Genomic DNA, 14951 nt, shown 5'->3' on the forward strand with positions numbered 1-14951 from the left:
CAAAGAACGGCAGTTGAGGCTTTTCTCAATGGAAAAGATGTTTTTGCTCCTATAGTCCTATAGTTTGTTGAACTGATTGGTTGAATTAGCCTGTGATAGACAAATAGTACATCCAATCACCTGACTTTTTATGTAAAATAAATAGCATATGATGAAGCTTAAAAAGAACACATTTATGACATGATTGACGGTGTTGATGTGAGATGCTCTATCTATATCTACCACTCTTCCTCAGGTAGAGAAGGTGTGTGGACCCCAGGCAGCTGGTCCCATGATGCCAAGTACAAATCCCACTACCTCACACATTACAACCTCTGTGAGCCCTTCTACATCAGTAACCTCAGAGAGGTCAAATGTGACATCGCCTGCCTCAGTCGGTCCGGCTGCTCATCAGCGTCTGCAGCCGCAATCCCGGAGGTGAGTTACATACATCTGATGAAATGTATGAGTTCTTGTCAGAGGTCAAACCATCTGGGGCAAGTTAAGTTAAAGCCACAGAAGATGAATTAAATGTGGAAAGAGACAGAGTAGAGGTTCTTTTTACATTTGACCTTCAATCCTAGCAGAAGAAAATCAATTCAAACATTTCTTTTCTGTCCTTCTGTGTGCTTATGTATCCCACCAGGTCATTCCTTCTTAAGAGCTCCAGAGGAGACAAGAGTCGCAGCCTGAAAAAACTGTCAAGGTAAATTCGTCTCCATCAGTTGCACTTTGAATTATTATCAAATGAACATTTTCAATAATTATTAGTCATTATGTTAATAGTCATTTTCTCGATTTTCTGTTAGAATGATACAGTCATACATTTTCTCCATTCTCTGTTAGAATGATACAGTGATACATTGTGCCAATAAATTGAAACATAGCTGTTGTCAGCCAACCTTTAATTGTCTGTATCATCAGTGGCATTTCAGTAATACAATCTCTTCATTATTTGAAGTGTCATTGCTATTCCCTTAAGGTGGGACTTTGAATAATAAATAAAACCCGAAACCAGCCAGCTCATTAAATGAAAACCTTCATATCAGATTTTCATAATGCAGTCATTATCAAAAGTGCTGTGAGCTTGTTTTCCTCCCCCTTGCTGCCTTTAGTAACTTACCAGAGTCTATCAGAATTGATTTCAGAGGGAATTGAACATGACAAGTCTAAATTGGAACAAATAAAAGCATATGGTACATTGCTTTTACTAGCAACAACCCAAGCAGTCAACCATGCACAACTGTCTCTCTCTTTCAGGGAGTTTGAGGGCTCTATCCAGCGGTACCAGTGGTTCTTCTCAGAGCTGCCAGAGATGCTTTGCGAAAGTGAGATGGAGGTTGAACAGCACACATGCTGGAGTGGCCAAGATGTCGTAGAGAGGTAAATAAAAATAAATAATGTATCCCAGGACAGGCCTACCAAACAAATATAGAGAGTACCTGGTACTCTTTATAGCACCATCTCAGCCAAGGTTTCAATCTAGCTGAGATGATATTAGTGGAGTTAAAACACTGCAGACCACTGATTGGTCAGAGAGAATTATCACTAGTCTGATATATCCTGCTTAAAACCATTTTTTTAAGAAAGCTGAGCTATTGTTAATTCCAACTGCAATATTGCAATTCACTCAGATTTTAAAATCATCCAAATTTAAAGAAATTGGCAGCCTGCAAAACTACACCGTACACTTCGCAGCACATTTGCCAAAATGCAGATGTTTTCTTTGTTTGGTTGCTGATGAAGGATTCAGACAGGTTGAAGAGCATGTCACAGCAGGTACTAGCTGCAGTGGAAAATAAAAAAGTACCAAAATTTAGTTGAGTTCTACCCTGTAGTGAAAACATGATGTACAGTAGGGAGTATATTTGTCTCAATGTGCTGTAGCTTCCAGTCACGATTTGATGTTAAGTAACAGCCCAGTGCATGTGTGAGACAGATGTTAAGTGCCAGATGGATTTTATGTCCAGTCAACTGCACTTTCTGGTGTAAATCATGTGTTTGTTACTTAAGATAAGCCTGATATCAAAGTGAAATCCTCAGTTGTTGGTTTGTATTTTCTACATTTTTCTTAAACAGAACTTTTTACATTAACTTCCAGTTCTTTAGTCGGGTAATCACCCATGATTGCGGCAATGATTTGTCAGAATTATTTTTTATTTTTAAAAAAGTGGACAAAAGTGCTGCATATGAGAATGTGTGCGTGTGTGTATGTGTGTGTGTGTGTCCTAATAGTTGCCAGGGTGGAGGGGCTGACAGGGTTGTGAAGGTTAGAGAGTTCGTTTCCAGAGTCTTTCTCATGGTGATTACATTGGCAGCTTAAACTGGTAACAAGACAAATGGGCACACATACACGCGCACACCAACAAACACACACATTCACAGGCGCGCACACAGACGCACTGTAACACACACATTCATACACTCATATCATACGCACCCTGCAATACACATTTAAGATATTTGCGCTCATCTGACAACTCACTGCCCGTGGCGCACACACACACACACACACACACACACACACACACAAACCATCAGTTGCTCAGTTGCTGTGATGGAGGTTTTCGATTAATGGCCTATCAACCATATGAAACAGGCCATGTAGCCTTGCAAGGACATTCTAGACAAACAAACAAACACACACACACACACACACATTTTACTATAACACTATCAGTGCTTCAGTGAAGGCTATGCCTCGTATTTAATGGTTCTGACATTTTTTGCCTCTGGTGATATTTTAAGCGAAATAGAGCTGGACCGTCATCTCAACAGACACTATTTGGAAGTATAAAAAAAACATTCATTAGAGTAATACATTTTGTGATATGCACTATAAAATGTGACAATGCACCCTTGGAATTTTTCAAATGCCACGAGGAGCAATAAGATCAGTATATTTTTATGAAATTTATGTTAAAAAACATAATAATAAATATACAAACACAAAAAAATCAATTTAGATATAATTGAAATACAATTTAAGATAATAAATGATTCAACTGATAAAACCGAAAATGATAAACTATCATCAGTGCAATGCTAATTCCTAATAAAGTAGCTGCTCTTAGACTCATCTTTCTTCTAGCATTAAAGCATTAAACATCTCTGATCATATGTAGCAGGAAAAGTTTGGTGAAAGCCTGCATTTAACACCGTAAGCAAAACTGTTTTAATGTATGTTGTTGTGTTTTAAACATTTTGTATTGCATAGATACAATTTTAATTTCCCCCCTATTTTCATTCAGCCAGGACCAGGATTTCCTACTTTTCATGTTATTCTGTATGTAGGTTAGTAAGGTGAGGTTTCTCCACATAAACAACATTGTAAGTAAAATATTACTTCTCTCTCCATGATGTGCGTTTTGGGGTTTTATTTAGAGGAACAGAAGAGACGTTACACTCTGCCTGTGTTGGAGTTCAGCCAGTCTGTGCCTCTCTGACCTCTTTACATCTTCTTCTCTCTTGCATCTATCCATCCACCCGTTCATTCATTAATTCAGCCATCCATTCATCTCTCCATCCTTCTATTCAGACCTCCATTCATCTCCTCCACCCTCTGACCCACTTCACTTACAAATGTCTGTGTTGGTGAGTGTGTGTGTTGGTGAGAAAGGCGGCAAAAACACACAGAATGATGAGAAAGTCTGAGAGTGCATGATAAAGGAGGGAAGAGCAGATTATTAGCCCTCTCTTTTACAGATACCTGTTAGCATGATGGTAGAGATAGCTAGGCTCCTGTGTAGTAAAGAATACCATAGTTGAACTTGAATATCATCTTACATGATACAATTAAGATGAGACAAAAAAAAGAACTAAAATACCTCTTACATTTCAAAACAAGCAGGACAAAGCTCTAGAAAATAGTTACAATCTGCTTACAATAATTACAATATTCAACAACTTTTAAGTCAAAGACTAAGAGGACAAGTAGCAGTGAGTAACCTTGAACAGCTTGAACAAGTGGGAAACCCGCGAGTAAACAATGCTATCTGCTGCCAACCCAGACTGAAGGCTTTAGGTCGTATATAAACTGTGGTGATGGCAGGACACAATTGGCAGCAGACTGTCATCCAATCTCTCCTGGCCAGTCCATCATATCCACCAACACAGATGGGGCATTGAAGTACACACAGAACAGAGCACAGAGTGAGATGACAGCAGGTCATTATGATATACACATTCAGTTAAAACTGGTAATAGAATAACCAATAGAATGACACCATGTGGCAGGTGCAGTGCTCTTATTTATCTGAACTAGTTCCTTTACAGAAATAATCCCACATTGGTACACATGATGCAAAGTCAAAAGGATATCAGTGACAGGCATTAGACCATATACAACACACTGCAAATACAATCCACAATACACTACACCACACACCATTCAACATAACCATCTTCACCCCGTGTGTGCTTTCCGTCATATTATAAACACAAAAGATCTAAAAAAATAATTGCTAAAAACTCAATATATCTGGTCCACATAATAAGAAATTTGTTGCATACAGTGACATTTAAAGGTGCAGATATACGGAGTAGTGACCTCCTTACTCTTTTAATGTCCCAGCTCCCATATGTTGTTAATTCCCAGCTGCCATTTAGGTCTCTGATTTAAATCAAGCAAGGGGGAAAATAGTGGGGGTGTTGATTATGTCCCTGGACTCTTGATTGACTGGCCTCTGAACAAGATAGTATAAATCTGTATTAGAATGAACTAGTATTGCACAATTGTGCAGGAATAATCATTACAGTTATCATTTTAAATATGTTTTTTTCAGCTATTTACGTAAACTTGACTTTAAACTGAGGCCAGTTAGAGCTGTAATAGCTGATTTTCTCCAGAAGATGGTAGCATCTTATTACCATGTTAAATAACAAGCCATTAACTCTGCTTCCACCTCTGAAGACCTGCCACACCCGATGTTTTAATGTATTTTGGGTGTTTTTAAAGCATTAAAAGTGATTTTTACATAAGCCATGTGTGCTTTCAGGAATTAGGTAAATGCTGTTGAAAGACAGAGAAAGAATTGTCTGGACGGGGTAAAGATAGAGAAAGTGAGACTGAGTGCAATTTTTCTAAACCTATCCAAACCACAGCATATCACTTGTACAAGAGACAAGAGGTGTAGTTAAAGCCTCAGGTGTCAGTATACTGTGCTATTGTGTGTGTGTGTGTGTGTGTGTGTGTGTGTGTGTGAGAGAGAGAGAGAGAGAGAGAGAGAGACAGCGAGAGCTATGTAAATGAATCCACAGGAATGCAGCTAGATTTACAATTGAGGTTGTGACTCTTTATAATTACACACCTCCCTCAGATCAGATCACTATCTAAGGTAATTTCATGTTCACTGTGCTTGTGTGGCTGTGCATGTGCATGTGTGTGTGTGTGTGTGTGTGTGTGTGTGTTCCAGTGCATGCCACACTTGCTTTAAACGTTGCCGTTAACAACCCTGCAGTAACCGAGGGCAACAGCAGAGCAGCTTTGTCATTACCGTGCTGGTGATTTATGTCTGTCGTTCTCCAGATCTTATTAAGCGTCACTCTCCATGTCGTCTGCAGCACACTTTCTGCAATATTATCATCTCGTCAAACAGACAGAGAATCCTGACAGTCTTCATTCTGGCCGATAGCTCATTCACAAGACTGACAGTTTCCAATACATTCAGCAGGAAAGCAGGTATTGGACGTGGTAAAATGCTTTCGATGTGCAGATGCTGTTGATACCTTCCTCTCCACTTGAATATAAAGCACAATACACAAAGTGTAATTTATTACTGACATGACAGAAGATTTGCACACTTGCCAGATGGTAATGACAGGTAATTGAAAAGAAAGTATCTTCTGTAGCTTTATTTGTTCATTACAAAAGCAAGTAAATTGATGAAAAAGGAAAAAGAACAATACTGAAAGGCAGACAAGTTAAAACAAATAAAGCCAGCACCTCTCCACCTCAGGCCTCAGTAAATTTGATGGTGTTAAGCATTAAGTAACAATGGGATCTGTTCAGCTTTCAACAGATGTTTAGTTGCTGCTGGCAGAGTGTTTAAAGAATGTCTCATCCTGCAAATAACAAATACTTGCAGCCAGCTCCATGTCTCTGTGCCCTTTTCAGCTTTTTACTGCTAAACTCTCGATCTTAGATAGCTCAAGGGTGAATCAGCTTGGATCCTGCTTCTTCCTTCTATTGCACCAATCATTACAATGCATAGCCCATTAATAATTGATCTTTCCATTACATCTTGCATACTCATACTCATGAAAATTGGCTCGTGTAGTCCATCTGCAATTGTGGTGGAGATTGCAGTGACCATAATAAATATTGTTGTCCTACCTGTCATCCTGGAAATGCTAATCAATAACAGCTGAAGGCATTCCTCTTGGAGCACTTCCTTTCAGTCTGTTTTTAGAGTCAATTCTAGCCCCACCTTATATATTGTAGTACGTGTAATGATCTATTCATTATGATTATCTAACAAATTTAATACTGTTGAATAAATAAAAAAATTGTGCTCTTTATGAGTCATAATTAATGGCTATATTATAGTTTCAGACCTCGTTATGACATGGACGTCAGTGTGCAGGGGTAGGGACAGTCAGTTCGGAATCCTGTCCGTTTAACTCCATGCTGTTCACCCAACAAGTTCTCCAACATAAACGGCAGAAGAGGTTGTGTGTCAGTATCACAAATTACGGCAAGAAGGTACGTATCGCTGTGACCGATTCACGGCACATATGGTCCGCGGTTGTAAAAAAGGCAGCAGTTTTTCTCGATTTATTTTGTAAAACCACTAACCTAGGTTTGGGCAAAAAACTTCTGGTAAGGCGTTATAAAAGACAGTTTAAACAGTAAATAAATATATGTAAATGCCGTAAGTGAAGTGCCACAAATTCCGTAAAAAATGTAAGTTACGTTCAACATGATTCACGTAACTTACGTACTCACATAAAAACAACGTAACTTAAGTAAAAAATGGTTTACTTTTGTTTTCACACGGGTCTCCACCCTGCTCTCCTGGGTAAAAGTCCACCTCCAACTGATCGGGGAAATCCACCGGTTTAAACTTCGTTTGGCAGTCGCTACTACGTCAGCAAGATGGCGGCCAGTGAAATATAGAGATGTAGCTCATTTTTTGACAGCCTGTACACACAATCTATATTCACGTTTTGACGGGAGAACAGGCTGGTTCACTAGTCATGTGAATGGCTTTTCTGACATGTTTGATTGTTAAATACATTTTTATGCAGACGATACCCTATTATACATTGTTGCTTATTCTGCTCAAGTAGCTACAGAGAAACTACAACTCATCTTGAATTAACTGCAATATGCCCATTATTCTTAATGCAAATACAACCTCATGTATAATGTACTCAATGTCTACAGATATCCAGTACTGTGCAAAAGTCTTAGGCAGGTTTGAAAAAAATGCCTAAACGAATTGATGCTGGTTTGAAGGCAAAGGGTGGGCACACTACTGATTTAATTTGTTAATTGATAAAAAATAAACTATTAATATTTCTATTTTTGGAAAGCATTCTTATTTTACAGCATTTTTCCACACCTGCCTAGAATTTTTGCACAGAACTTTTTATTATGTAAATTTGCACATCTCCATTGTGACTGGTTTTAGTATCACAAAATATCAAAACCTTGTTATCTTGTCACAATGACAAATGCACATTTAAATATCATATATAAAATGTTGTAATCTACATCAAACGCCTGGTAATCTGAACAGAAACTTCCCTCTGATCTGTAGGGTTGTAATGTTGAAGTTGTTTTGCTCTCAGTTCCTGATTATGGGGAAGTAATCTATAGAAATGCTGCTGCCTCCACCTTTAGGTCCTTAGACTCTGTTTCCCATTAAGCTCTTGGATTAATTACTCGAGATAATTGCAATACCCAACACAACATTTTTCATGATTAGGTCGGTTGGTTTTCCTTTACAGAGAGACACAATAACCCTTGCTGATTACTTACCTACAAATGTCTTGTTGGAAAATTGCCATCTCGTATGTTTCCTTTAACGCTCTGGAACAGTTTTTTTGTTGCTGTACTGGTCTTATGAAACAATCAGTTAAAAAAACCTAAACACTTTAAACACCTCCAGTAGCTTCAAAGCCATACATGATAATGACCTCATATCTGTGTGACATGCTTTAACTAATTATGTTATTTTATTCTGTCTATTTATATCAATTAGTTAATTTGTTAGTGTAACTGTAAACAGGGTGTTGTGGTAAAAAGACAAGTATGCTCAGGCAACCTTGTATAAATGAAGGTCAAATCAATTGCCTGAAATGAAGACACATTTATATCATTAATAAATGTAAAGGAAAACATAAATATGCCACAACATTTGCGAGGTGTTGCTAGTCTTGGGTGTATAGCAGATTCATTGGATATGTAGTGTTGACACTGATCCCTAAACTCTTTGCTGGAGTCTGAGGAATCTTGGGATTTCCCCCTGGGGCCCAGTCTGTGGTTTTTAATTGAGCTTTTTTTCATCCTCCCTCCACGACCTCCTCTTTTCCTGACATTTTTTCCACCTCTTTCCTCTGATATTCTGTTCTTTTTATTGCCTTGAATTTTATAAAGCAGTTAGGGGGGGTGCTGAACCTTTTATCACATGTGGTAATACATTTACATGTAGCCCAATATCCTGTTATTATTACATAGTAGCTCAGTCGCTTTGTTGTGGGCATGTCAGTACATGTAACATCATATCCTGTTTTTATCAACCATAATGTCTCAACCCATATATGCATACAGTAAAAGCACAATTCATTTTTCTAATCATTTACATTTACTTGTAGGGATTCGCAGGGTACACTGTTTTGATCTTTTGCTGTTCACTGGTGCATCTTTGCAATCAGTGTAAGCCGTTTCCTTGGTGATAGTGTTTGAAATGTACCTTCTGTTTATGTAGCATTACAAAAGAGATCCATGAGATATGCTCTGTCTCAGAATATAGTGAGTTAGCCAGCTTATTTCAGCTTGAGCCAGACTTAAAGGCTTTTTTTCTGCAGTGTGAATAACTTCCGCTGGAGCATGTTTCGATCAAAGGACTTTAAAAAAAACTATAAATGGCCCACCCACTAACAAATAAACTGCTCCAGCTCATATGTACACAGTGTTTGTTGCAGGACCAGTGATGCACAAATGATAGACAGAAATGTGATAATACTCAGATATTAGAATCTTTCACAATATTTCCATCAGTGGTTGGTTCAGTGCTGCCTATTGCACGCTTGTCAAGCATTTCAGAATATAAGGCAAATAGAAAATCTCAGTGGTAATGATTTGCTCATACAGAGCCTGCACACATAGCTGCTGTAGCTTCACCTTTAAGCTCCGCTGTAGCTGATGAGTGCCTCCTCAAAAGAAAAAAAGGTGCATCACATGGCCAATTAAAGAATGAAAGCAGAGTTACTGTGGAAAATATAATTAAGCCACAATATGGCTTTGTGGCTTACGGACCTGTCTAGAAATGCACATCTAATGCTGAAATATAATTTAAAACCTGAGCAGATACCTACAGTGGGACATCTGTTAACCACATGCGTGGAGCATAAATCAATCTTTAAATATATGAATAGTATTTGCACACTGAAAAGTAGCTCCCACTATTGTATGTGCACAGTGTTAGAATCACACAGACCTTCATCAATTGATCTTTTCCTGTTGCCATTAGGTTTAATCATATACAATGCAGTTTTCCTCCAGTAATCCTCTTTGCATTGTGCTGCTGCAGAAACTGCATTAATGCATCTCATCATAAACATAAGAGCAAAATAGGTAGTAATTAGTTTTTCCCCATACCCACTCTAGGCTACTGAATATGTTGAAAGTGTCAGCGGTATAATGTTTAATTTATTTTATTTGTTCCGTCTCTGTTGATTACATTTATTACAGCTGTGTGCTGTATTCCTTTCTCCCCACTGCTTTAAATTATTTTTGCCTCTCTAATTACCTAATTTTCCCATGAGGATCTGTAGTCTCACCCTCTCTTAAATTAAACATGCAGCTCTTGATCTGTTGGGGTTGCACGCGATTGGCTGCATAGTTAATGTGATCTTGCTCAAAGGTGGATTGGAAACCGAAGCTCACAGAGACAGCTCGTGAGCACTTCTGTGAGACCAGTTATAATGGATTGCCAATGTTAATGAAGCCAAAACATAAAACGACTGAGCTGAACTTTCTCTGTGAGTCAGGCCTTTGGACATGAACACTTTGACTTGAATAAGACTTTAACCAGGGTTTGACCCTTTTATCAGGAAAAATATATGCATGAAAACATAATCTGTGTGAGAATAAAGCAATTTGAGGAAGTTAATGAGATACCTCTTGCATCAGCTTAAAGTTTCTGGTGGGATCTGATTCCAGACCAGCGGGGTTAGCATGGCTCCAGAGACCGGGGTCTTCACCACTACACCATCTCTTGGCATTAGTTGTTGTTTTTTTTATTCAGCTGACATAGACCATGCATCTGCTCTCCAGTTCCCACAACCTTTTTTCCCTTGTTGCCATAGGCAGAGTGTGTTTGTGTTTTTTTGAGGGTGTGGACTCAGCGGTTACTGAGTTGGTGGCTGATTGTATTAGCTAGCAAAGCTGGTTTGGAACTTGGAGACTTGGAAAAATATGACTCATGAACTGTTGTTTCTTCTTTTTTGCTTTTCTATCACTTCATCTTTCTTTTGATCCACCCACAGAAACCCCCCCACACAGACAAAATGATGTGAAACTTGTTTTTAGCCCACTACAGAAAGAGACATCAATATGTGAGAAGATCAGGGATCAAACTCAGTAATGATGTTCATGTGCCACATCCAGGAGGCTCTACCCAATTTGTCAACTAAATGAGTTCAGGAAGAAGTTTTTATATGCACGGAAAATGAGAAAAATAGCTTTTCAGAGTAGGTTGAGTGGAGAAAGAAAAAACAGTCAGCAATCCATTCACTGATGCCGAATGATGTTTTTTTTAAAAGCCCATATCTTTCTCATATACTGTACCTGTTAGAGCCACCTGTAGGAGACTAAAACTCTCCTCTTATGGAAGAATCTTATTGGATTCCAGTAACTATTCAAATCGATCTATAAAAATAGAGCATGAATACCAGATAACTCCATAAAAACTAGTTCTTTTGAAATTGTTCTCAGTAAAGGTCAAGCAGTATAAGCAGTCACGGTTAATATTTAAAATTAAAGAGACATTTTATTCATGGAGTTGAATTAATCATATCACAGCCTGTTCTTAATAAAAATCTCTATGAATTCAGCAAGGTGATTAAGATTAAGATCAGTCTGCCAGAAGATGAACTCATGTCCCCATAGCTGGATTTCTCAAGTGACTCCTCATCTTGAATAAAAGTCTGTGTTTCTTTGTTTTATTAGCCAGGACTTAACTTATTTTACAATATGTGTGTGCATGTGTGTGCCCCTACACATGATGTGAATCAATACACCCTGACTGAACACACTTGTATAGTGACTTTGGGAAAACTGGGGCAGGAGAGCAACACACACACTCAGAACTAGGACAGAAAGTACTTTATGTCTCTCTCTTGTTTTGTCTTTCTGTAGTTATGCAGGTCGTGTGGTTGGCAGCAGTTTAAAGGCCCAGAAGGACAACCCAGAGATGACCGTCCGTAATACAGATCCTGTCCTGAAGGGGGCGAAACAGAAGCTGGAGCAGCTAACACAGGTAACTTGAAAAAAAAAAAAAGTGTGGTTAAGGTAAATGTTGGCACACACCATACGCATCATTTCATGTTTTTGACGGACATGGTAATAATTGCTTAATAAGTCAGACCATTCCAAAGTTAACCCCTTGGTGTTCTGATTGCCCATCAAGTTTTGCCAATTTCTTTCTTTGAGAGGCTGTAGTATACTCAGTGTTAAGGCGACAGAGAAGATATCTGTATCACATGAAACTGAAAGATGTCATGGTACCTTGTCAGGAAGGGGGTCAAATAAAACAGCACATTAAGAGGAAAAACTAGCATCACCATTTTCAAAGTGGTTCTTTGGCCTTTGACTTCATCTGAGTATATAATATATCTGAGTGAACAGATTCTATGGTTAACCACGAGTCTCCCCTTTACAGATATCCATTTTGTGCCATCTCAAATTAACCTTCAGGTTCCCAGCTTTCAGATGGTGTGCACCACTTCTATGTGGCATCTACTGTTGACCTGCTATCTCCCCCTAAAAATCCACTGTGCACCATTCTCTTTAAAATGGGGCAGAATGCTAAGGCGTTAATAAGCACATGGGTTACATATACAGTTTATAATGCTAACTGCAAGGCCTACAGATATCAATATAAATCACTGCATCACTGTGCATGTATTGCGCAAACTTTATGTTTGCAATATGTCCACTAGAGAGCAGCTAAACTCAGATTCAAAATTTCTGACAACAACAAACACGCAACTTTGGAGGAAGTCGTAGTAATGTACCTATTGAGGCAGCAGTGGCGGTGGCAGTGATATGTAAGGCCATTAAAGATATCACGACATGTGGAATGAGAATGTTGTTGTTTTTTTGTTTTTGTTTTTTTTTCAAAAAGCTTTGTCATTTTTTAAAGTCCCTCATTGTGTCGTATCTTACTTGAACAATTTGCTCCCCTGCCCCCAGAGTCTCCAGTGGTACTGGTTCATTTCATCCATAAGCTTTCAGAAAATGTACCAATATGGATGAAATTAACTCAGAGTGCTGACGGAAGGTTTTATCCATTTACTTGATTCTTGGTTATTTTGGTGACCTCATGACCTTTCATCTACTGTTAATATTAATGCAGTATTTCACCTTGACCAACACTTTGTCCCATTACAAGGTGTCTTGAATATCACTATTTGTCTCTGTGTATGCATTTAACATCCTGCCAATGAATAGTTTCCCAGAGGAACACTCCCATTGTTTGTGGGGACCCTCTGACCTTTCTTCCACCATCACCATCAGGCAAAAATGTCCTCTATACACAGTACATCTAATGGGCAGATGGTCATGAAAATTGGCCCCCAGAGGCATTTTCACATTAGTTTTCTTTCTTTCTTGCAGTGTCATCATTGGGCCAAAATGTCAGCTTTGCATCAGCATGAGCTATATAATAAACCTCATAATCTTATTGGCATTTTAGTATATACATTTCTGACATGGATATTGGTTCATAAAATGTTCCAACCATGGACCTTGTGGTGGAGTCAGTGTCTTTTTGCTTTGTCTTTAAGCAATCCACAATAATGTAAGCTATGACATATTTTTATCTGCTTAGGGCTGGGCAATATGGCCAAAAAAATGGTCATGATATATTTTTTCATATCGTCCGATCTCGATTATTATCACTATTTTTTATGTTGTTTTTTAAACTGCCAGTTTAAAAGCATCTGTACTGAAACCTAAAGAAACTACAGATTAGTTCCGCCGCTAGTAGTGGCTGAACTGCTAATGCTACGTGTGCTGGCAGCACTGGCAGGCAGGGCAGACTCTGCTTGCATTTTCATGCTTTCTGCATAATCACTTGGGTGGCACTACTTCAAATGGCTAAACAGATTTCTGGTTGTTTGTTTTGTCAACGTGTTTATTGAACTAAGTTCCATTCAGTAATAACTTGTTTCTCTGTAAGTTTTCATATGTCCCACATTATTGAACGCACCATAGCCGCTCCAACGCTATTGAATGCCCCATACCTGTGTGTGAATTGCCGTGCTGTGAATGTTAGTTTTCTCTTGATATTCACCTGTACCTCCCTGGTTTATTGCTCCAAGTCGACAGAGTCAGCAGGTGACGTACTAGGAAGAGGTCCTACCAGCGCTGGCGTTTTGTTTTGCCCGCCAGAAGCTCTCTTTTAAACAAACTTTTAACCAAGTTTTTTTTTTAACGCTCCTTTAAATTACACCTTTTTAGATTATTCATTTCTATTTTAACTTCTGGAGGATTTTCTCGATAGAAAACAACTGAGCCACAGGCTCAAGAAGCAATGGCTTTGCTTACCTCACCATCGGACTGCAGGAGCTGCGTCAATCTCAGCCAGAAGATTGTGATGCTGGAGAAACAAATTGCCTCACTATATAAAATCCAGGAGGATGAAAGGCACTTAGAAACAATCATTTTTGGCCCTGTGCAGGCATCTGCTAACAGTCCTGGGGACCTGGCCACCACTGCTCCCTACCACGTAGATGCCACAGCCTCCACTCCACTGGCTGTGGCTCCTCCAGTTCCTGCTCCAGACGTCTTCCCGGAGGGCTCGTGGCTTCGGCTCGGGGCTAATCCAAAGGCCCTGGTCTGCTGTTCTCCGTCACACACGGCGGCGCATCAGCCTTGGGTTGTGGTCAGCAACAAGAAAAGAATCTCCTTTCACCCTTTTCATCTGGGAAATGGGGGTTGTGTGCCCTCTCCACCGGCTCCAGACCTCTGCCTCCACAACAAGTTCTCTGTGCTGGATGACTGAGTTTCCTCCGCTCACGGGATCCCCACACCGCAGCCAGAGACGCAAGCGGCCCGTCTCCTCCACAAATTGTGCCAACCCAGCTGGCTCCAGACCGGCTGCCCGACCCGCCACCCTCCGTAAGGCCGCTGCCCTGTCGTTCACTCCACGTCCAGGCCTCCACACCGCTGGTTCATTCATCCACCCGGTTCCCTGACCCCGGGTGTCTCCACCATCCAGCAGGGCTTCTACCGGGTCAGGCTCAGCTGGACCAATCGCCGGAGATTCTCGGTCCGAAGGGAGCCCTGAGATTCCTCCTGTCGGCAGCATGGGTCCTCCTTCTGGCCCCACGACGATCATCATCGGGAACTCCATCATCAGAACCGTCAAAATGAAGTCCAGCAAAACTCTCTGTTTTCCCGGCGCCACCGTCAACGACATCTCTTCCAAGATCCGCAATGTGCTGGAAGCTCATCCATCAGTAAACACCATGATTATCCACGTGGGCACTAATGATATTCCGCGGCAGCAGACATGATT

The 14951-nt window shown here is 39.8% G+C and overlaps 1 protein-coding gene across 1 annotated transcript in view; it reads left to right on the plus strand.

Annotated features, from left to right (window-relative positions):
- LOC131978138 (glypican-5-like) overlaps positions 1-14951 on the plus strand; it is a 69337-nt gene that overhangs the window by 14838 nt on the left and 39548 nt on the right. The window contains exons 5-8 of the mRNA XM_059341660.1: positions 236-417; positions 626-685; positions 1240-1362; positions 11567-11687. Of these exons, the coding sequence (XP_059197643.1) occupies positions 236-417; positions 626-685; positions 1240-1362; positions 11567-11687 (486 nt within the window). The remainder of the gene's footprint in view (positions 1-235; positions 418-625; positions 686-1239; positions 1363-11566; positions 11688-14951) is intronic.

This window comes from Centropristis striata, chromosome 9, assembly GCF_030273125.1.
Source record: "Centropristis striata isolate RG_2023a ecotype Rhode Island chromosome 9, C.striata_1.0, whole genome shotgun sequence".
NCBI classification, from domain to species: Eukaryota; Metazoa; Chordata; class Actinopteri; order Perciformes; family Serranidae; genus Centropristis; species Centropristis striata.